We start from the raw sequence: 24,180 nt of genomic DNA, 5'->3' as shown, positions 1-24,180 counted from the left end.
CGTGCGCCAGGGCGGGGTCTGACGCACAAGGGGCGGGGCTTCACTTAAGGAAGTCTAAAAGAGATGTATATAACGTATTAATATATAATATAAGTCATAAATAATAAAACGATGTGTTCAGTGATACTCTATTTTACGAATAGAGCTAGATTTCTTATTTACACTTAAGTGCATATTTTTCTTTACAAGGTATACGATCAATAACACAGATAGCGAATAAAAAATTATTCATCTGGTATTAAAGAAATCTTCATTTGGTATTAAATTATGTACATATAAAGTAGATGATATAGATTTCGTTTTTACACTGGGATCATTTTTTCTTCCCACAATTTACGCATTATTAAAACGTGTACATAGAAATTCGCAAGAAATATGCATCAGTGCTAGATGGTATTTAATTGTTCTACGTGTGAAATACTAGATCTATTTACACACAGTTATACATTTAAGCAATTTATGTTTAAATGCAATATGAAATAAATACAAATCAGTGTAAATCTCCAGTCACTCCCAAATCCTTCATATGTAAAACAGCTATATTCCTTTATACACAGATACTGTAGTAAATATGCAGCAGTTAATTAGTAAATTAGCAGATGCATGAAACAGGCTTCATTTTCAAGCTGTGACGAATGGCAGCCAGAGATAATGAATGTGTCTTCAGGGTTAATTTCCTGTAAGTAACCGGTGATTGTGATGTATTTTTAGAACTCACTGCTGCAGCATGGGTCAAATTATTTATCTTTACAACAAAAGCTTTTTAATGAACAGTGATTACAAAATTGTAGAAATAAAAACCCTTATACTACAACCTAGACTGTGTCCTGCAAACCCACTACGGCATGATACAACCATTAGGCTACTGAAAGGTTTTATGGTGAAATGTAAGTGGCCATTTATTGATAGGTATGACTGAAGAAATTAAACTAATAAAAGGATAATAAATGGAAAGCCATAAGACTTATTTTGTAGGTCCCTCTGGTCTTTATAAGAAATTGTTCCCCGTTTCTTTGGCAAAGCGGAACAGTGCCATCTAGTGCTCCTGTCAGGAACAAACACTGATGAGAACTAGAAGAAATTCACATTTAGACATTTGTGACCACAAATTACAGATGCAGAAATAAAATAAAGCATGTAAGATCCTAACACCTTCAGACTAATATTTTATTATTATTGAATATTTAATCCTAAAATTACCTTTCAATGATTTTCCAGACCTAAATACTTTCATTTTAAAATTACCACATGCTTACAGGTCTTCTGTCGACTTGAATCTAAAGGCAACACATTAAAGCATGCAAATCCACAGTGAAAATAAAACTCAAAATAAAAGACCAAGAATGACTGGTGTCGAAATTTATTAGATATACTGTTAACTGTTAAATTTATAACCAATTCAAAAGCTGCAGGAAAAACAAAACAAAAAAAAACAATAAAATCACACCATTGTACATTCACTGATATTTCCCCTGATTTTCAAACAAACAATCAGAAAAAGACAGAAAAACAGCACTGTGTAATTCCCCAAGAAAAAAAAAAAAAAAAAAAAAAACCCCAAATAGATTCTCCAAGTGCGCAGTTATGCTTCGATTACAAAATGATTCATTCATTCTATCTGAAACCCTTGCCCATCCCAGTCCCCGCTAGCCTAAAAGCCATGTACGTGTACAAAAGTAAACCACATGATCCGTGAGACTCGAGACAGTATGTCAGAACAGACGTCAGTGCACTGATTGCTCAATTATGATCTAGAGAACATAAGAAAAAGCAAAAATCAAAACCTGACGTCCTCCCATCCGGATCTGAGAAGAGGAACACAGGTACGTGACAACGTCGTCTCGATTGCCATAAAGGTGCCGCTGAGGCCGAACCTGACGGGTTGCATGATTGCGTGAACATTCGTGGACCTTGAAATGAGAGGGACGTTAAGAAACAAAACACGCAAATCAAGAAGAGACGTGTTGTACACCACGTTCAGGCTTGAAAACTATCACAAATGTGCAATTCTAACTACAGACAATCACAATGCGACAGGATCGCATGTTTCAACGCAGACATCAGGCACTGGTTTGCGTGCGACTGCGCAAACTCCGGCCGTCAGCTGTCCATGAAAGCCCAACTATTAAAACGAATGCACTGGCCACAATATGTGATAAAAATCAGATCGGTCTCCTCTCGACCGGGACAGAGAACCGCACACGTTAAAAACCTGTTACTAATAAACATGAAGATAAAACAGCCTTGCACTGCGGGTCAAGTGCAAACAGCAGAGACTCTTTTTGCTAGGCTGGATGATCTGAGCTGGTGCAGGACGGCCAGAGACGAGGAGGACTGCGACTCCGACCTGGTACGATATAGAAACTATACAAATATCAAGCTCTTTAAAATGCATTTATAAAGTTCTCCTCTTTGTCCTAAGCGTCTGTTGAGGCATCTACACACACATTCAGGTGCAGAGCTCAGGGTTCCCACACATTCTGATCGATCATTTTGCAGAGATTGCAATAATCACTATACAAATAAATCAATTTATGCCTTATGATTTCATTAAAGAAAGGTTTTGGGGACAGCATGTCGATTGTAGAACATTTCAGGTTGTCCGTTTTTGTTAAAAAGCAAAAATGCTGCAGGACTGGTCAATAAAGATTCAAGTGCACACTAAAACCATGAGACTTGTGCAGTAGAATCTCTTACTGCCTGTGCCTGTGTAGTGACACCGAATTTAAATCTGTTGTCATGACAACGCCAGTAACATTTGCATAATGTGCGCAAGGATTCCAGAGAGGAGTCACTGTTCGCATGTCAGTAACCAGAGATTCATCCACCTGGAAAAGTAGCTACACCTCAGAAATGGCAATTTAGATTCACAACTTTAGAGATCAAATACAAGAATCATCACACTTCAGCTTTTAAACATCAACGTGGTTTACGTGCATTGCAACTTTGATAGTGAAATGACTTCTTTTGCTTTTCTATAATTTACTGAGGTAAATTATTTCATGTATGCAAGCTTGTTACGAACCGAGACTTTTCCGGGCCTGGAAATCACAATTTTTCCCTGATATCTCCAGGATTTTCCAAGACCGTGGGAACCCTGAGAGCGTTACAGGTAGATTAGCGATATAAAAGCACTTTGCCTGTCCTAAAGCGACTTTAAAAATAAGAAAAAGCAGCAGCGGCAATTTGCTCTGGTAATTAGTCTGGATTTTGGTGAGGAGAACCTGAAGAGTCCTGAGGGGTTACGTCACGCGAAGTGTCTTAAGAACATGAAGACCCTCTTAAAAACATGCCTGAGCTCATGCAAAAGCCACTCGCGGAAAAGGTTTTGCGAGGTGGACGTGTGTTTTTGCACAAATGTGCATGCCGTGCAGTAGCATCACAAATTTTACTTAGAAAGGCAGGACTACGCTGATACCAAATGACAATCTACTAATTAAAACGTGATTAGGATTTTTAAGGAACCAAAAGAAATGCTTCATCTGGGGGAAAGACTAAACACAGACAAGAAAATAAAGATCTGAACCATTACAAACAGATAAAACCAAACAAAAACACAAAGAATTGGTCCGATGCCTGCCAAAATTAAGCCGTTTTGTTTCTAAAATAGAATAACACAACCATACAGCAATACTCTGATGTTTCTAACAAAGTGGTAAAAGTCACAGGATCAACCTGCGTGAATCTAAAAACAGGTCGAGCGTGATGCGTGTCCACCCTGTCGGCAGGTGTGCGAGTACAGTACTACTGATCACTGTGTCATTCTGCAGTCTGCTGGTGGAGGACGGCGGCGGCGCCGCCACTGGCCGGTTTGGTTGGTTGCGGTGATGTCTTTCGTCAAGTGTCGTCGTGGTTGGATTCTTGAAGTTTAGCCTCATTGTTCGTGAGCAGCACTGGTGCCTCGAACTTGACCAGTTTTACGAAGCTATGAGAATGGGACAAGAAAACAGTGACCGTTAAGAACATGGAAAAAACAATTCAAGCAGCTTTTTCAATGCATGTTTGAAGCCAGCTGAATCGTTCCACATTTTTGTCCCAACCAGGTACGAAATGAAGTGACCTATCATGTAACGATCTCTACAATGCCAATTCAAGTTGATGCATTTAGTTGGTTGCTTGGTTTCAACTGGTTGCATATAACATATATTCTTAAGAAAATGCATGGTGTTTGTCTACAGTGGTGTTAAATGTCAACTAAAACGAAAACTATTCGAAATCATTTGTGCTAATTGAAACATAGCCGAAATAAAATAAAATGTAAATATTAGATTAAAAACTTAATCATAAATGGGAAATGTTGGCAACACTGTACAATTAGGTCAATTTTTGTTAACTCTGTTAATGCATTAGCTAAAATAAGCAACATATATAGCATTTATTATTTTCTTAAATGTTAAAAAATACATTGTTCAGGTTAGTTCACAGTGCATTAACTAATGCTAACAGATAAAATTTTTGATTAAAAAAAAATATTTATTTATTCATTCAGTTATTTATTTGTGTGTTTAAATTAACATTCAAATTAAAAAAGCTATATAAGCATCGTTAACAATTGAAACATTATTGTAAAGCGTTACCAAAATATCGCCTTGGCAATTGATAAAATAATTACTAAATTATTAGCACTTTTATTAAAGTATTAATAAAACTAAGACTGAAATCAAATAAAATTTACACTAAATAAACATTAAATAAACTAATAAAAATGCAAAAAGCTAATAAAATCAGCAAAATCTTAATTAAAATGAAGAAAACTAAATCTAAAAATAGAATCTAATTCAAATTAAATAATATATCAGTTCATAAATAATACTAAAATAAAGGTTGTTACATTTTTGGCACATTTCTAGGTGGTTTCTTACTGACTTAAGTCAAAAGAGTTCACCCTCAAGTCTCTAGATAGTATGTCAGATTTATTACAAGATGAAAATTATAAGTCTAATCAATTACAAACAAGATGCAAGATGATTTGAGGAATTACAAACAAGATGCAAGATGATTTGAGGAATCACAAACAATGAGGGGCTATTAACATATTGAAGTTTAATACGGGGTTTGTTTGAATCAATAACACCAAGTATAACTAACATTAATAGCGCCTTAGTAAACACCACTAATTAAGCTGGATATTGTCGCATCACTGCAGCATTAAGTTATCATCGTGCCTGGTTAGGACACCGTGTGAATTCAAGAAACGGCAGGCGGTTTTTTCACACTCACGTGTACAAACGCACATTCACTCAAATCAAAGAGAGCAGAAACACACTCACATGCACAGAGTACAAACATACTCTGGAAAAATCAACAAACACAAAGCGGTGATTAGAAATCAAGAACACAGCACAAAGAAGCAGCAATGGGGCGATGAGGAGAAATGAGAAATGGAGGAGGAAAAAAAAACAAAAAAAAAAAACACAAGATTGGGCAGAGACGCTTGGAAAGAGCGGTCGAGGAGAGTCTCATCTCTTCCAGATCATTTTACGGCAGAGCCAAACGCAGAGGGAGGGAGAATAACACAAATATGAAGCGGCTGTGCTCCATTCTGACTCTCAACAGACGCTGAATTTCTCTCTCGAGAAGAAAGTCTATAAAATCAACTTCATAACTGCCTTACAGACGCTGCAAGATCAACACAAGATTCGAGCAGACAAAAACCACATGACCAATACGAAAATAAAGGAATATTTCACCCAGAAATTAATGTTGTGTCATCCTTTGTTGTTCCAAACTTGAACGAGTTTCTTTCTTCAGTGGAACACCAAAGAAAGCTTCAGCAGAACATTCAGATGCTTGTTTGAAAGTATATAATGACTGTCAAACTCGCAAAAACTCTATAATAGTAGTCCATACAACACTTGCACTATATTACAAGTCAAAGTCAAATGATACCTTTTATGTGATGAAAAAACTTGTCTGAAACATTTCCTACATGCAAAAATAAAATGAATTTATTTTTTTGTATTTTTTTATGGGAATCAAAATTTTTATGGGGTATTGTGACATTTTCATAACAATGAAACATTATAACCAAGTTCCACAACCGCAATGCAAAATGTAAATTATATATAAAAATGTAATGGGAATCGAACTACATTTAAGAAATTTATTTTTGTTTTTTGGCATTTTGAAGTTTTCCTAAGAATTAAAAAGTTTCAAACCTGCAATGCAATGATTAAAATAAAATAAATTTATTTCGTTCACACAAAGCTATCTTATAGTTTCACATAAACCACAAAGTATTTTTATGATGCTTTTTCACAGCTTGATAGCCTGTGGCTACTGTGTGCTCTAATTGTATGGAAAACAAGTGTGGAGATTCTTCAAAAACATCTCCATGGAAGAAAGTCAGTCATACGGGTTTGGAACGACATGATGGCATTTTATTTTTGTATGCACTAACCCTTCAGGACGAGAACACTGGAAAAGAAAAAGATGGCCATTGCAGCTGCTCCTGTAAACATCGCAACCTGCCTCCATTTAGAGAGAAGATCAACAACTCGACAGAAGAACGCTGCTTTTGGAAGCTACAGGCATTGGCCACCACACTTGCTTTAAGCATCAAGAACGCCTAAAAAAAAAACCTCTTTTACCTTTCAACTGGAGTCTAAAACCATTAGAACTTGCAGATGAGGCTTTTTCAAGGAGCTGCAAACACCTGCTTTCAATTTACGCCGTTGAGGCACTATTTTCCTCTGGCCCGAGCAAACGCTATTAGGCGGTTCAGCCAAGAGTTTGTCTGAAATGACTAACACTTTAACTCGGGTTACATTCGTCCACCCGTCAGCTGAGAGGAGAACACCAGAAGAAAAGTTAGTTGCGGTTAGCTGAAATGGAGGCAGTGAAGTGATGGGTTAGTGGGTGGCGGCGGATGAAAAGAACGTGAGAAAGAATGCGCGACGGAGCGGCCGCCTTTCCTCCCGCACCACTTACGGAGTCTCTCCACCTGCCTCGTGTTACTAAAAAGGATTCGGCTACTCTTCGGCTGCTGTCGTGCCTCGTACGGACCCCTTTTGACGCATCTAGAAAAAAAACATGCCGTTAGGTGCAACCTTACCACTTGCTGACGTCCAACTGGAAGGAAAATGTTATGAAACATCAAAATAGCCAATAACACAACATGAAAAGCATATTTCAGGGAATCTCGGTTAGAATTAGCCAAGTCATTTTTTAAAGGATTCAACCTACCTAGGCAAGTTTATTTATATAGCACATTTCATACACAATGGTAATACAAAGTTGTTGACATAAAAATGAATTAAAATAATCATAAAATGACCACAACAGATGCATAAGAAATAAAAGTAATCAATTTTTTTTTTTTTTTTTTTTTACAAATTATTAAATTTTTAAATTTATGTAATCAGTTTAATTTATTAAACTAAAAAAAAAAAATATATATATATATATATATATATATATATATATATATATATATATATATATATATATATATATATATATATAAATTGCAATCAACTAATTTAAAAACACTTAATTTCAGTACCACCTTGATATGGACTTAATTTAAAAAATCTTAACATTTACTGAACCTTACTGAAAAATCTTAACATGTAAATGATTTTTAAAATAAATATATATATATATATATTTATTATTTTAAAATACTTTAAATATATATAAAAAAAGTGAATTAGATTATTTATTCCCATTACAAGCTATTGATTAAAAATAGGCTTTCTTTTCTTTATTTTAGGGAGAAATGTGATGCATTTAGAACTGCTTTTGTGAGAGTCCCCCCATTTAACGGTTGACTGTCAGCAAAGAGGCAATGAATGGGTTAACGTTGACATAATCCTCACTGGAAACATATTCACCATCATTTCCATAAAAGAGGTTTTGAAAAAATATATACCCTGGAAGGTTTCTGTAAAGCACGGCAAAGCCAAAGTAAACTTAATTCGTCAAATATTAGTCCAAATACATACTTTCTGCTTGGCAACTGGATAGTAGCGGTGTAAAAAAAACTGTTTGTTTAATATAAAGTTTTACTACTTATACTGCTTGTTTTATTAATGCCAGCCTTTACAACTGAAGGCAATTACAGATGAACTGGTTAGGAGAAAGATATAACTCGTAACTTGACTGATGGGTTGACAGTTAAGGAATCACTTTATTGGTCTTGGCCAACCATCGCTTCAGAATAAAACTAATAAGCGACTACGCCTTCGGGATTTGGATGAGAATGTCCTGATCGATATTTCCCAGGCAGTGAGGAGTTTGTGGTTTTCCTTGGCTGCATGCTGAAAGCGATCACAGAGCGTGTCAGAGTTTGGAGAGACTGCGTGCCGTTGGATCGTCATATTTACTGGGTAGAGGAAAGAATCTGGGCCAAATACTATACACTTGAGCTGGGGTGCGTTCAACAAAAACACACAACTGAAAATAGAGAATATGAGCACGCTGCCAACGGCGACCAGCGGGGAAAAAACCCAATATAGCTCAAATCTGTAACCCCTTCAATAACGTCCAGAAGCCGGATTACATTCAGCGACTACTATTTTACGTCTACAGTCAAATAATGACCCCTGGTGCTAATATCACAGGTACTAACGTTTTATTCCGCTTATAAACGCCCATGTTACGCTGTAAAATCTGTACAAATGCGCACTGTAGGCTGATGATGTACAGACTGTAGATGTATACTATGAATACAGTGTTTCTCAATAGCGCACTGACCTGCTGCTATTTTATATTTTTTCTGTAGACTAAATTTAATGACAAGAGACTAAATAAAACTAAAGCTTTCTTCATGATTTCTTTACCAAAACTTTGCACACAACAGCAATTGCATTCAACTAGTGTTCTCAATTTCAAATGGAAATGAATCAACTATTTTAGCCTCAATCATTTGGACAACTCACTTGTTATCTTTATATAGAATAGACTTAATCCAGGATTATTACAGTTATCTGAACCAAAACCATTAAAAAAAAAAAAAAGTTAACTGAAATAAAGTTCCCATATTTTATTTCAGCTTGTTACCAATGCAACATCTCATTTTCTTTCAGTTTAACTTTTTTAAAATTTAATTAAATAATTTAAAAGTGAATAAAAACCTACATAGACACTAAAATAATAAAAATGACTTACAAAATTACTACAATTTTAACAAAAATGAAAGAAACAAATTATAAAAATAAAATTAAAAATATTTCCAAAACCTATAATAGTATATTAATGATACTAAAACAACACTGTCGGGAACTAAAATTATATCACAAATTGAATTAAAATGAGTGTAAATCATTTGGACAATTCACTTGCTGAATCAGTTGGAATGACGATGACATTCGCTCAATGAACCCAATTCAACTATTTGTGGCAAGTCATTATTTTCAAAACTAGAGTTTTATTTAAAAGCAATTTTAAACTAGATTGAGAGGTTTGTGACATTTAAATCAGCCTAATTATTTTTTTTAAATGATAGCAATTCCATATTCTGATACTAAAGGCACAGAAATGAACCCTTTGACCTTTAAAAACCATTCATAAATGGACCGAGAAAAAAAAAAAAAGAAAAAAAAACAGTGGAAAGAACAGCGTTTCATGATCTGGACTGCTGGGAATAAGGAGGTCTGCCTAGGATGGGTGGGAGCAAATGCAATTGAGGAAAATATTCATGCTTCAGACCATAATTCTGTGCAAATGTCATTCTCACCTCCTCCAGCTCTCGCTGCGTTTCCGCCTCCATCCGGCGGATGTCCTCCATGGTGAGCTCCACCCAGTTGTCAATCCAACAGAAGAGCTGACGGTGGAAGTTGGTGAAGATTCTCTTCTCTTGCTGCAAGCGCAGATAAAATACAGTCTGTTACTGCAAAGCATTGTGAGATGGGAAAAAACATCTCAAAACTCATTAAAATTTGAGAAGCATTACTTGAGGTTTGATGTTAATGAAGAGACACATAGGAAATGTTTTATATCACTAGGATCAAATCTGGCACAACGCGCCTCAAAATTGTATATGTAATGTAATGTAGTGTATAGGGATGTCAACGATTAATCGATTAAAGCTATCGATGGTCGATTAAGCAGTTTAATTTTGGGGTGTGTACGGCTCATGCGCAAAACACGTGCAAATGGCTGTGAGTGACAGGGCTGGATCTTTGGTGAAAAATAACATTAACGTACAAATTACGCTTTTAATGTGATCCAAACTTTAAAAGTACATTAAAAAAAAGAAACAATATAAATTTATTTTGTATCGAAATGTAGTAACTAAGTCATGTTTAATTATAATTTCCCCAGATATTTCACCCAAGTATCGTGATAGTATTGAATCGGGAGGTAGGTGTATCATCCCATCTCTAATAAATATTATTAAATTACTGGAAACTCGTGACCAACCGGCAGAACAGAACATAAAGCCGCGTATGGCTTTAAATGTACAGGTAGCGAACAGCATGAATGCAAATGCAGTCACGATGTAACATTTGCCTGCCGACCCATTATTTATCTTGTAAACAAAGCTTTGTACCTCACTTGTGTCATACTTGCATTAAAATGTTTCATGTGAGCAGCAGTGTTTTCTGTAGCACCGCCGATAGAAGAGGTTCTCTGACAATGCGGCGCAGCCCCACGAGCCGCAGTTACGTATGGGATCATTTTATTTTAAATGACAATAATGTCAGTTGCAAACATTGCGATTGTGTTTTAAAATACAACAGCGAGCACAATGAAACCATTTAAAGAGATGCGTTCAGCGATCTGAAACAGCCAACAATGTAGAATGATCTGTACTATGGCGCACTCTCTTCATTTTATCAAATGATCATAATCACATCTATTCATTTTACAGTCCTGCTACTAGCCTTTTATTTAGACTAAACCCCCTTTAATTCGGGTGAGAAAGCCTGCGTTTTGAGTGGCATTTGCACATCCTGTCATGCCGGTGAATATATACCACTGCAGAAGATGCATTTAGCAGTATTAAGGTTAACGATTAACTGATTGTTAATTTAAACAACGATCGATCATGGAAATCTGACATCCCTAGTAGTGTAGTGTATATGCACATGTTTTTTTAGACCATGGAACTTTTTTGTAATTTTTGGAGCATGACAGCATCACATGGGCATGAAAAGGGGCACTTTGGACTACTAAATATCTCTTTTTGTGTCCTGTATGTGTTGAGGGAGAATAAAATATAAAGTTCTTGCTTGCTTCTGAACTTTTTCTCATCATAGGGTGTCGTTTCTTACCTTGTGGATGAAGTTTTCTATTTTGGTTTGAAGGCCCCACCACTTGAACTTGACGGTGACTAGTTTGTATGCACACATACGAGGGGCATCCGGCTTAGCCAAGAGCTCTTTCTGTTCGGGGAGAAATCACACATGGGCTTCATATGGAACTCAATTAAACAAAAACAAAAATCATTAAATTAACTAATTTAATACAGCCACTCACCTTCCAATCCGGTCCTAAAGGTCCCCGGCCTGTTTTCTCTGATTGAAAGATTGCTGGGTCCTCATCCTGTTTATAATCCTGCGAGAACAACAACTGGGTCACTTATGTTTTCTTTATGGTTAATATTTCTTAGATGCAATTTCAGAGATGGATATTTTATTTTGATAAAAACTATAAAATCAAAACATTAATTTATTACAAATTACCAGGAACATTCAGAAAGTAAAAATGGCCACTTTTGATAGCACACGTGAACCGATCATCTCCTCCACATTAATACCAGTTTCAGCACAAAATAAACATGACTAAACATTCGAAGGCAAGTTAAAAGAGAGTGCAACTTTACAATCCGTATCCTGTCTCATGTAATCGCTCAGTGTTTCAGCCGCGCAAAGACGTCAATATAACGGCTTGTAAACAATGTCATGTAACGTCACATTTACCTCAGAAAAACATATTCGGTGATCATAAACGCATTAGTCAGATAAAATAAAAAGTGAAGAAAATAAACTGTAGAGAGGGGCGTTTTGCTAAATACATGCATCATATAACATTCATTTACTGTTCTTCAATTTTTTATTTATGTTTGAATAAATCCAAGTTTTTATGACTGCCACCATTATGTTTATATTTCAAAAAAACTAATTGAAGTAGAAATATTATGTAGGCTAATTGTAACTTACTTTAAAAACTTCATTAAGCGTAATTTTAACAAATCAGTCAATTTTAACCTTCAATATTATAGTAATGTAGTACCAACTGACTCATGTATATTTTACAGCATTAGTTTGGCATGTACTGTACCCGATATACATCCAAAATAATTGATATTGAATCGACTCGTGAAATTTGTGTCAAAACCCAGGCCTAACATATGTAAGCAAATAGAAAATATAAGTATATTAAAAATAGAAAATAGTTATTTTAAATTGCAATAATATTTCTGTTTTTACTATATTCTTAATACAAACAGCATAAGGGAGCATAAAAGACTTCATTCAAAACTATTTTAAAAAAATTACAAACTTTTGACCAGTGTGCATGTGAAATGATCCCTCAAGAGTCGCTAGACTTGTAGTTAGCTGTGTATGTGTGTGAAGAGAAATACATGAAAAAAATGAATGAATGAATAAATAAATAAATAAATAAGAGTGCTAAATGATTCCTTGAGAGTCGCTAGATTTATGGTGAGATTAAAAAGTTCAAAAGTCTAGGGTCAGTAAGATTGCTTTTAATGTAAATTTCATATACTATAAAATATAATGATCACTCAGAGAGTTGCTTGATTTGTCAGTAGGTGCTTTTTGAAAAAAATAAGTTGCTAAAGGTGTCTGAAAAGATAACAATACAGGTTATCTTAAAAAACACCTTCCCACCACCTCCAGTTTGGGAATTCCCATCATTTCCGTCTTTTCACACTAGTGCGCACACTCGCACGCTACCTTTTAATCTCTCAAACCTCGGCGCCAAGTACCGTGAACATATGGGAATAAGGATTAACCTGAACCAGGACTGATCCACTTAACTAATTAAAGATATGAAGCATAAAAGCGCTGGGGCCTGGGAGGAGCAGTCACTTCAGCGCCCCTCTACAGTGAGCGGGTCAGCGGGAGATGAAGAGGAGCAGATAACAACACACTCCTGTTAGTCAACACACCATGATGCTGGACTCCAGTCAAACGGACGCAGCTGTATTCATGCACTCGGCACAGAGCCAGAATGAGGTCACATGGAAACGCATTTGGACTTATTTAAAGCAGCTGATGTTTGACGCAGTGTACGTGTCTGCTAGTACATGGCACTGGCAGCTAGTTTGTTTGATCTTGAGGCTCGAGTTTTTAGCAGCGATGTCTACAGCTTCAAACAGACCAGATTGTGCAGTAAACTTTGCCACTTACATCAGGTTCAGTTCTCCCTGCAGTAGATAAAGATAAGAAGCTGCCTTCTTGGTAAACTATTGAACCTCAAGTAATGCAGGTTAGAAGGGCAATGGTCCACACGCTCTAATGTCATGTCACCCTAATCCAGTCTTATGTAACACACCGGCTAAAGGCTGAATCACAAGTCACACACTAGCCAGCGTAAATAGCATGCGGGATAAGGATTAGCACGTCCCAAATCACAGCACACTGGAAACAGTTGGCTAAAAGTGCTGTTTCTGGTGGATCTTTAATGTGCATGTTTTTAGGCAAACATTGACTCTAAATTTGCATGCTACAGGAGGAGGAATTTGTGACATTGTGATTTGTTTGTATGAACCTAATCAATAGATACACTAATACTTACAAGCAAACAAACAGCATGCAACAAAGGGGTTTGTTGTATTAAGACAATTTTATGACATAGTAATATGATAAATAGTGCTGTGCTGTCTTGCTACAAAGTACATGCACTACTGTTTAAAAGTTTGGGGTCAGCAAGTTTTAATGTTTTTGAGTTTCTTCTGCTCACCAAGGCCTCATTTATTTGACATTATATTTTTCAAGATTCTTTGATGAATAGAAAGTTCAAAGGAACAGCATTTTTTTTTTTTTTTTTTTTTTTTTAAATAGAAACTTTTGAAACATTTTAAATGTCTTTACTGACACTTCAATTTAATGCATCCTGAATTTCTTTCAAAAACAAAATTAAAAAAAAATAATCTCACTGACCTCACACGTTTTGTGCAGGGAATATTACGTAAAACACAATATTAAACTAAGTGGATGAATCAGATTTCGCCAGTTTGAGATTATCTGCATCAGCCGATAAGCATTTACGCATGAGTGATTAACAGAGGCACAATGGTTGAACACTAAATGATCCTCAAATAGTTCCAATGGTCTCATAATGGGTGATTTTATCCAAAAAGGACTCACAAATGAGGAACATCACACCAAAACCTCTAATGCAAAAACAGCTTAATGCATTTGCAGCAGAGGGCGGGGTTATGCAGATTAGTTACCACGTGTTGGATATCAATAGTCCATTTTTGAGGGCCAGCTGACCACAGGATGACCAGCAGGGATGGACTATAAGCTTTATATTCAAAGTGGGTAAACAAAGAATGTGTGCAAATGAGATCAGAACATTTCTAGACTGATATATAGTGAACTCACTCCAGGTTCAACCTGAGACCGATCGGCTATATCGATATGCACGACTTCCACCGTCTTCCATGTGGTGGGATCCAGATCATGTACCTGTAATTGGGTACAAAAAAACATATCAGCTTGAGCATGAGATTACAGATGGATTCAAAACATCAAAAAACAAAGAAACGTCTCACTCACATTCTCTAAAGAGCCCGTGTCAGGTTTATGCCAGGTTTCAATTTTAATCATGAAGTCATCTTTCATGTATTCGTTCTGAGGAGAAGATACAGTGATGTTTACATTCAATAAAATGTAGTTTTATCACAAACAGCAGCATGAGTTCACTTTAAACTGTGGTTTAACAGCACATGCAATGCAAATGTTTCTAAAGAGTAATCTGAGGTCCAACAAGTTTAGAGCGGTCCAAACCGCATGTTTTTAAACTGGATTTAATGCTGGAGGGAACGAGTTCCTAGAAAACAAGAAGTAAATAGGCTGTACTCCAAGTTCCAGGTAAACTGACGTTATGATTGGTGTGCTGAACTAAAATAAACACACATACAGTGGTCCCAAAACATACTCAGAAACTTGAAGAAATAGTTCAGCCAAAAATGAAAACTTGCTAAAAATGTCCTCACCCTCAAGCCATCCAAGATGTAGATGAGTTTGTTTGTTCATGGGAACAGATTTGGAGAAATTTGGCATTACATCACTTGCTGACCAAAGGATCCTCTGCAGTGAATGGGTGCCATCAGAATGAGAGTCCAAACAGCTGATATAAAACATCACAATAATCCACACCACTCCAGTCCATCAATTAACATCTTGCAATAAACCAAAAAGATGCGTGTCTGTAAAAAAATCTCATCCATTATTACGTTTTAATTACGTGTTTCATTATTCATTTTAATTTGAAACATCACCAAAAAAATGAGACCATTAAAGTCCATCTCCTGTTGTCCTCCCATATCAAAATCCACATATATTTGTTTAGAGTTTTTTTGGACTGTTTTCACTTATAAACAGTGCTTGATCTGTGCATATTTCTCTCCTGATTCAGACGAGAAAACGTGCTCTTTGAAGAAAGCAATATTATGGATCGAGGACTCATGTTTTTGCTAGCAATAGTTTGAAGTTAAAAATGTCTTGATGCATTTGTTTCTAACAAACATGCAGCTTTTGGCTTCAGAAGACATTAATTGATGGACTGGAGTGGTGTGGATTACTTGTGGATTATTGTGATGTTTTTAATCAGCTGTTTGGACTCATTCTGATGGCACCCATTCAACTGCAGAGGGTCCATTGGTGAGCAAGTGATGCAATGCTACATTTCTCCAAATCTGTTCCAGTGAAGAATGCATCTTGAATGGCCTGAGGGTGAATACATCTTCAGCAAATTTTCTTTTTTGGCTGAACTATTCCTTTAAGCCACACTTAGATGTACAAGTAAATAATTATTTATCAAACAGAAAGATGGCACATGTGCATTTTACAAACAAAAGTTGACAAAAACAAGTTACAATAAACACTAAACTATACAGACATGCAGATACAGACACTTAATCTGATGCAATGACATTCACACACTTACAAGCATGTCTGAATAGTTTATAAGTCAGTATGTCAACTCACATGCTTAGAATCAATTAAATGTCTGACTCGATCAAATACAACTTTTCCAAACTGCAGGCACTTCATAGTAAATGATCATGCACTAAAGTTGAGTGAACAGTCATAATGACAGCTAGTGTTTGTACTTACAGTCACAACTGAGGAGAATGGAGCAGCATGCAAAAATAAAAAGAAAAATAATCAGGTGACAAATAAACCATTCATATTTCCACTGTCAAAACAGACCAAAACAAATGAGGCCCGAAACATACTCTTGAGTAGAAGAATGCAAACTGTTACGAAATATGTCAGAGGTCAATTCATAATGCAAGTCAAGTACACACTGCCGCCTTAGTGTATTAGACACTACGAGTCTCAGTCATTTAACCAACTTAATGTTTGCTAAAAACAACAGGGTTTAGCTAGGTTTGCTCTGGGTGAGTATTCATGTCTGCGTTTGCATTCTTGCCGAGTATGTTTCCGGCCTAATTCTTTACCAAACGGAACATGTGAGAACTTTGTGAAACAATCAAAAAAACATTGTATACGCATGATGTCTATGCCAATATGTAATCCATTACATATTGTCGTATGCAATAAAAACATGATAGTGACGGATTGTGTGGTATAACGGATGAAAAGGTTTCCACTCACTCGTGCGGCAGTATGGATAAGCATTCCAGGCCTTTTCATGGAAAACTAACGCCCCCTCTGGTGCGATCATCTTCACAAAGCCTGGCACTTTACTGGATGAGCGCAAAACACAAGAGCAATGAAGCAAAGCCTGAGTAATTATTTACAGCTTCGCGTTAAGTTGAATGGTTTGTCATCTGATAATGTGCTGCAAAACACTTGAGATGCGTCACATCTGACAATACTAAACCGTAGGTGGTGTTAGAATCAAGAATTAAAAAAACATTTCTGCAATTACAGAAAATTGACAAAACTATTAAAGTTTGGTGAACTCATCTTGGCGTACAGAATAAAACTACTCATTTTTACCTCTTTAAGTGGTAGATTTTGTGTGTGTATTGTCCCTTCTCGCCTTCCTTCTCATAGGGTTCATTCTTGAGCACTTCAATGCCCTCTCCTCCACCAGTCTCGTTTTTACTGGCCTCAGCCACCGAGAAAAGCTGTCCGACTTGATACTGCAACGGCAGAGAGAAAAAGGTGAGTTTTGATAGATCAGATGGTAAGAGATGATACAACCACACTAAAAACTCAATACCAAATCAAAGGTGACTATTGACCTCTCTATGATCTCCAAGAGATAAAAAAAAAAAAAACCCCAAAAAAAACCCGGTGTTTAGTCCAGGTCTATTATAGTTAACTAAAACCATAAAAAAGTTGTTGCTTACAGTGTTATTTTAGTATCATTGAGATGACATTTTTTACTTTATAGTTTTCTTTAATATTTTGAATATATATATATATATTTATTTATTTATTTATTTATTTATTTATTTTTTCTCTTCCCAACTTTAAAGTTTTAGTAATTTTGTTCCATGTTTCCGTCATTTTAGTACCTTCTTTTTTCCTATACTTTTTAAGTCATTTTTATTACATTAATCTTAGTACAAGTCAAACTAAATCAAAATGAGAAATGTTGCCTTGACAACTAGCTGAAGTGATTTTTTTATATTTGTATTATATTATTTATTATATTTAATTATATGAATATTTATATAAACGTTTATTTTATTTCAAGTAATGATTTTTAAATTTTTTTTAATTATTATTACTATTTTAGATCCAGGTTAACTATAATAGCCTGGTTGCCTGAAATAAAATATACATTAAAATAAAATAAACATTTTAAGCTAGCTGTCAAGGCAACATTTTTATTTAGTTTAATTTGATGTACTACTAAAACAACTAAAAGTTAAAATAGAAACTATACAGAAAATGTACAGATGAACAAAATACTAAAATGACAAAAACAAGACACAAAAAAAGTCTCTCACTTTAAAATTAAAATGAGAAATATAAAAAACTAATTCAGAATATGAATAAAAACTATAATAGTATTTCTCTGATACTAAAATAACATTGGTTTTGTCCGTGTCTTTGAGGTCTTCTTTATGCTAGTGCACTCCTAAAAAGTCCTCTTGGATTTTCATCTTAAAAGAAGTTTATTTTATCTTATCACTTAAAATTAGTACTAGTGGATCTCACATGCATGAATACACAAACCCTACAGACTTCATATAGGAAACACACTCAGATCAGCATCTGTGGAATTGAACAGCTCTCGTATAATTAAAATACGTCCCTTCCAGCAGTTCCAGATATGAAGACAAAGCTTTGCATTGTGTGACTGATTGATGCCTTAGAGGGACATTATAGTAAAACCACTTTTACAAAGGCAAACAGGGAACTGATGTAGATGTATGCATATGAATAGTTAAGCTAGGTTTTGGAACAGGGTTATTATAGGTAACTAAAACCATAAAATACATTAGTTTAACTTGATGTACTAAGATTAAAGCTGAAATAAAAGCTTATATATATATATATATATATATATATATATATATATATATATAAAATCTTATTTACATTTAGCAGACGCTTTTATCCAAAGCGACTTTCAAATAAGTACAATGGAAGCAATCAAAATCAACAAAAGAACAATGATATGCAAGTGCTATAACAAGTCTCAGTTAGCTTAACAGTACACGTAGCACGTTTTAAAAAAAATATATGATAAATAAAAAGAAAACAGAGCGCAAGCTAGTGTTAGAGGCCTTTTTGCTTTTGTTAATTGTATAATAAAAAGAAAACAGACAGAATACAAAAAGATTAGAAAAGCTAGTGTTAATTTTTTATTTTTTATTTATATATTTAAAAAAAATACTAAAAATGACAAAATTACTAAAATTTCAATGAAAATGGAAAGTACATCAATTTAAAACATTAAAAAAATAAAAATTGTAATAGTGATCATTAATGATACCAAAATAACACTGCTAGACATTTAAAATAAAGACCAAAAAAAAAAAAAAAAAAAAATTACATAAACTACTAAACTAGAATTTTGACTAAACTTTAAATTTTCTAGTGTCTTCCACAATCTGGATTTATTTTCCCATTTAGCTTGTTGCAATGTAAAAGTGATGTGTGCAACTATGATGCCATAACATGCATGCACTGCAGGCAGCTCACTAAGTTTTGGAACAGAGCCCTAGAGTGTGTTTTTCTGAAAGAGGATCCTTGTATCACATATGAAGGCATCTGCAACTCAGATCACTTAAAAACAGTCTGCTTGACAGCTGTCAGGCTCCAAAAGGACTTCTGACTATACGTGCATGCTACGAATCAACAGCATCCTAAATGCAAAATATCAAACAATGTCAATCAAGCAAGCATCAAGTTTGCTTCTCTCAGAACAGCACGAGACTCAAATGTTCCCCGAGGGCGAGCGTGTTCTACATGCATGACATGCTTTATCTTGTCCTTGTTGCTCAGATCAAATACTCGACGAGCCAGACGAGTTCAAAACACTGGGGTTTTATGCGATTGTTGTGATGTTGAACTCTAGAAAAATGTTTCAGATGGAGCTGTCCAACTCCACTGATGCCGCTAATGGAACTAACAACCCATCAGCATTATTAAACCACAGAAAATGAGAGTCTATGCTGGTTTTCAAGGTCAAAGTGATGCTGCACATTTACAGTCCATTTTTTTTAACTTATTAGGACTTAGGGGGTGGGGGTGTAAAAAAATAACTAAATAAAATAATAAATGTACTCACCTCTTCCACCGAGCATGGCAAGACCACACGACTGAAAAGAAAAAACAAGAACAATTATTTAAAATAATAATAATAAACCAAAAATACAGAAAACACAGTTGATGCAGTTAAAAAGAACACATTCCACCACTGATATATTAATAAGACACTTTCATTTATTTTCGTGGCTTTTTTTTTTTTTTCAGTGCAATGCCAAAAAACTATATATTAATGAAACAAATTTCTCGTTTGCTCTCACTAGATGTTATTAATATTATAAATATTAATGTATTAGTTTAACACATTTATTTATAAAATATACATTGAACAAATAGATTTAATAATATTATAAAATATACATATATAAATAAACACAGATTTAAACATAACCATTTATGACATATTGTATTATATTATATTATATAAAACCCCAGAAAATGCTGATGATTTCAAACTGTAAAATACCAGGTGAATAATCAGCCTGGGTGATTTAGATGTCTGTCTATCACTTGTAGTGAACAACCAATTTCAATAGTTGATGCTGATCCCAATATTCAAAGACATAATGCACACACAATACAATTTAGTTACAGTAAATTACATTTTGGGGGATTTTGAAAGCAGGATTGTAGAAAAGACAGTAAAGTAGGGGTGAGAAAGGGGAAATGAGATCAGCACATGATTCAGTTCAAAAGCAAACCTGGTTTCCTGTGAGCCACCAGCTCTTCTACAAGCATGTACACAAGACACTGCTGCCAAACGCACAAATAATCATCCTTGACCATGTTGTTCTACTACTACAAGTAATGATAATTCCTACTGTAAGGTAAGCTTTTATACATTTATAAAAAACATTCACTGCTCGTCTTGAGAGCTCTTTGGAAGCATGATTTGACACAGGAACATTAAATAACGTGTAAAAGTCGCATGAGACGAAACCAAGTGGAGACAAATCAATCTCTGCTCTTTGCTCAATAACATCCTTCGACCGTCCATCTATTGAAGGTCAATCCCTGCCATATGAGCCAATCCTGAAAATAATGAAATGATCAATTTACAGACAGGGTAGGCAAAACACTACAGATTTCATCCATATAAACAGTCTTCTTAAAGGAAAACCAACATCAGTTTCTATAATACTCAACATTTCCTCAATATGGAAACTCCCCTGTAAACCTCAAGAGGCTAAAATGCTCTCCTACCCACCGAATGACTCAGAAATCCGGATGTCTTACGACAGACTGAATTTTTATAGTACATTTGACCATTTAAACCTAGCAAAGAAAACGCTGGAAACTTTGGCAGCGAGTTTTCCGGAATAAAACCCATGCAAACGTGTTGCATTGCTGCTCAACGTGACTAGGATCGCTCACATTTGCATTCTCTTGCAAACCTAAAGGGTGGGTACTCTGAGTCCAAACCTTCAGAGAAGGTTAAAAGGTGCTGGATTTCATAAGGTGGCACATTGTGACATAATCTTGATCCGATCTCTCAGATTAAAGGCTATACAGCTACTGTTTTCAGGCATGTCATGTCCTGTGCAACAGATGAGAACCTAATTAAAATGTGATAACTAGATCCCTAGGGAACAGAAAGATAAAACCTGGAAGGAAACGAGAACAGGTTGGAAATGAATGACTGCAGGCCCATATAAACGGGAGTCACCTGTCAAACTGACGTTTAAGTCCAATTCGGATGCATCAAAGAATGTCTAAAACAGAAAATGCCTAAAAATAACCAAAGTCACACGAGTGAATATAATTAGATTAAGTGGTTAACAAGGCGAACCAAACGTGTTGTCAAGCCAGAGGGTAATTTATCATCGTCATTAAACACTTTTCAATTACACAGGCCAACCTGCTACCATTAACAGGTTTAAAAACATGAACTTTGGGTTTATTTAAATGATAAACTAAATTAGTATGATATAGTACAATATTTCAATATTTCTAAGGTAATTGTTGATATAATCTGAAAAGTTTTACTCAGACAGACTTTACTCAAAAGTTGCTGAACAGTTAAGCGGTTTTGCTGTCATTAATAATGCCATAAACCGGCAAAAGAAAAGAAAAATCACTAAAAAGCGAGTTTTTACTACAAAGTAACTTGTTTGTGATAATAAATCCGCTAACGTCAAAATCAGGCACTTTCTGAGAACATAAACTGGTATAAATCAACGACTATTTCGTTATCTCCAGTCTGAGGGAACTATCAGATTTGGTGCCGTTTAATCTTGACGGCTAATAACTATCAGCTAATAGCATCGCGTGCTAACGCACCTCTCGTTGAAAATGAATGGCGAGTGGTTTCGCTTAGTCTAGCATGCTAACGCTACATGCTAGCGCGGCTAAAGCTGGGCCTCATGCGCGAGCCGGTGTCTCGCGCACTTCCCGGGAGAAAGTCCACCTCCGCGTGTCCACATTTCACCCTCCAAAAGTGGTCAAGAACCAGCAGATACACATTTACTATATGTAATTCGTAAGCAAACAAAATGTTTGGCTGGAAAGTTGGAAAAACAAGACTTGCACTTACTATTCCTTGATGAGCACCATCTTCTTTACACCGGTTACGGCTGCGCGCAGGCCTGCCGACGTCACAAGCCACGTGATTCCGCCCCACACAGCCGGCGATGCGCTTTACAAACGACATGGATTTAGAAAGGATGTACAGAATCATAAACCATTGAGCTTTTGAAAGTGTATGTGGGATTTAATTCATGTAATTGATCGATTTCTTACAAAAAGTAACCTACTAACCTATACCATGAGTATGGGATCAAGTGGCACAACTTCTGATTTGCCACTAAAGTAAAAAACTAGGAAAAAACACAAATAGGAGTGAAGAGGGCCATTCTCTTATATTTAAGCTTCTTCAGGACAGCTATCAACCAACTTCATGAGATGCATTTTGGGATGCTTTTAATCACTTTTGAAGGTTTACAAGCATGCCGTACACCTGTTGATCCTTTTATCCCCTCATTATCTGTTATATATCATGGATTTATTTACATTTATGCATTTGGCGCACACTATTTATATAAAACTAATAGTTTTTTTGTTGTTGTTTTGTTTTTGTACATTTGTGTTCTGTTCATTTTTTTTCTAAGCAAAAATAATGACTTAATATATTTTTTACCATGATTTACAGAAGACATTACATTTTACATACCAAAAACTCTTGTCAGGCATATTTACAGTAGAACAATAATATTTTTATGACATTAAAAGAAAAATTAATTGTCACTTTGCCACTATCCTTCAAGCCACTAGGTTTTACCATTTGCCAGCAAGATGTTTTAATCATTTAAAATACAATAAAATTTAGCATGATCTTTCCTTTTCTATATTTTAGGTCAGAATAAGTTCTTTCATTTTGACATAAATATATGTTGATGATGACAACGGAACATTATTTCACCCATATTTTGACATTTTATTTTCAAAAAAGGTATTTGAAATGTTAAAGCACTTGAATTTAATATGTTTTCTATGTATATAAATTGACTTTTGTATGTTTATTTTGATGCGGACACATGGGACATCTCGTTTTTGACCCATTTTCAGTTCATACTTTCCCTGGGAACTGAACCCATGACCTTGGTTTTGCTAAAACAAAAGCTCTATTGTTTGAGCTATGGGAACACTATATTTGGTGTTTGATTTATAAGTCCAAGATCAAAGGGTTCACATAATCATAATCAGGAAAAATAAATAAATAAATTCAGCTAAGTGTATACAAAAACGTTCGCTTGTTATTTATACCATGGTACTAAAAATAACATATTAAGGCATAACAAGGAACATGTTATTATAATGTATTTAAAAACCATTTGTTTGTGTAGATTTGTTATGCTTCTTTTTTCTAGTCATTTTGCAGAATGACAGCAAAATTTGTCAGTTTTTCTTATTGAATCATTAAGAACCAATAACTCACCTGCACAAAATACTGATATGTAAACGACATGGCCCAGAAATCTTAAAACCGATAAGATTTCGGATCTCTGTCGGATAATACTCCAATATATTATCTCTGCATACACTGTAAAAAGTGAAAGTTGACTTAACTTTAAAAAATTGAGGAAACCCGTTGCCTTAAAATTATTAAATACATAATAATTAAAAAAAAAAAAGTTAAGTGAACTTGACAATTCAATTAACTCATTTTTTTAATTATCATTTACTTAAAAATTAAGGCAATGGGTTTCCTCAATTTGTTTAAGTTAAGTCAACTTATCACTTTTTACAGTGTACTGATTATCACACGTCACTTCCATTTATTTGAGAAATCATTTGCACTCTAAAATACTCATTCAGTGACTAATCCTGACTTTATTGCCTT

At 35.1% G+C, this 24,180-nt stretch overlaps 1 protein-coding gene across 1 annotated transcript; it reads right to left on the bottom strand.

Moving 5' to 3' along the window:
• Positions 1–388: 388 nt before the first annotated feature.
• Positions 389–22,723, bottom strand: pitpnb (phosphatidylinositol transfer protein, beta). Its single transcript, XM_058789647.1, has 12 exons — positions 22,599–22,723; positions 22,375–22,476; positions 19,864–19,894; positions 17,112–17,257; positions 16,764–16,855; positions 16,260–16,267; positions 14,697–14,771; positions 14,523–14,606; positions 11,425–11,502; positions 11,220–11,330; positions 9,680–9,802; positions 389–3,925 (listed from the first exon to the last, which is right to left on the bottom strand). The coding sequence occupies exons 2-12, from the start codon at positions 22,392–22,394 to the stop codon at positions 3,875–3,877; spliced, it is 819 nt and encodes a 272-aa protein (XP_058645630.1). The 5' UTR covers positions 22,395–22,476; positions 22,599–22,723; the 3' UTR covers positions 389–3,874.
• Between the last annotated feature and the right edge of the window lie 1,457 nt (positions 22,724–24,180).

The sequence above is a fragment of the Onychostoma macrolepis genome, chromosome 10, assembly GCF_012432095.1.
Source record: "Onychostoma macrolepis isolate SWU-2019 chromosome 10, ASM1243209v1, whole genome shotgun sequence".
Taxonomy (NCBI): domain Eukaryota; kingdom Metazoa; phylum Chordata; class Actinopteri; order Cypriniformes; family Cyprinidae; genus Onychostoma; species Onychostoma macrolepis.
The sequence above is the reverse complement of the archived record's forward strand: the minus strand, read 5'-3'. Positions and strand labels throughout refer to the sequence as shown.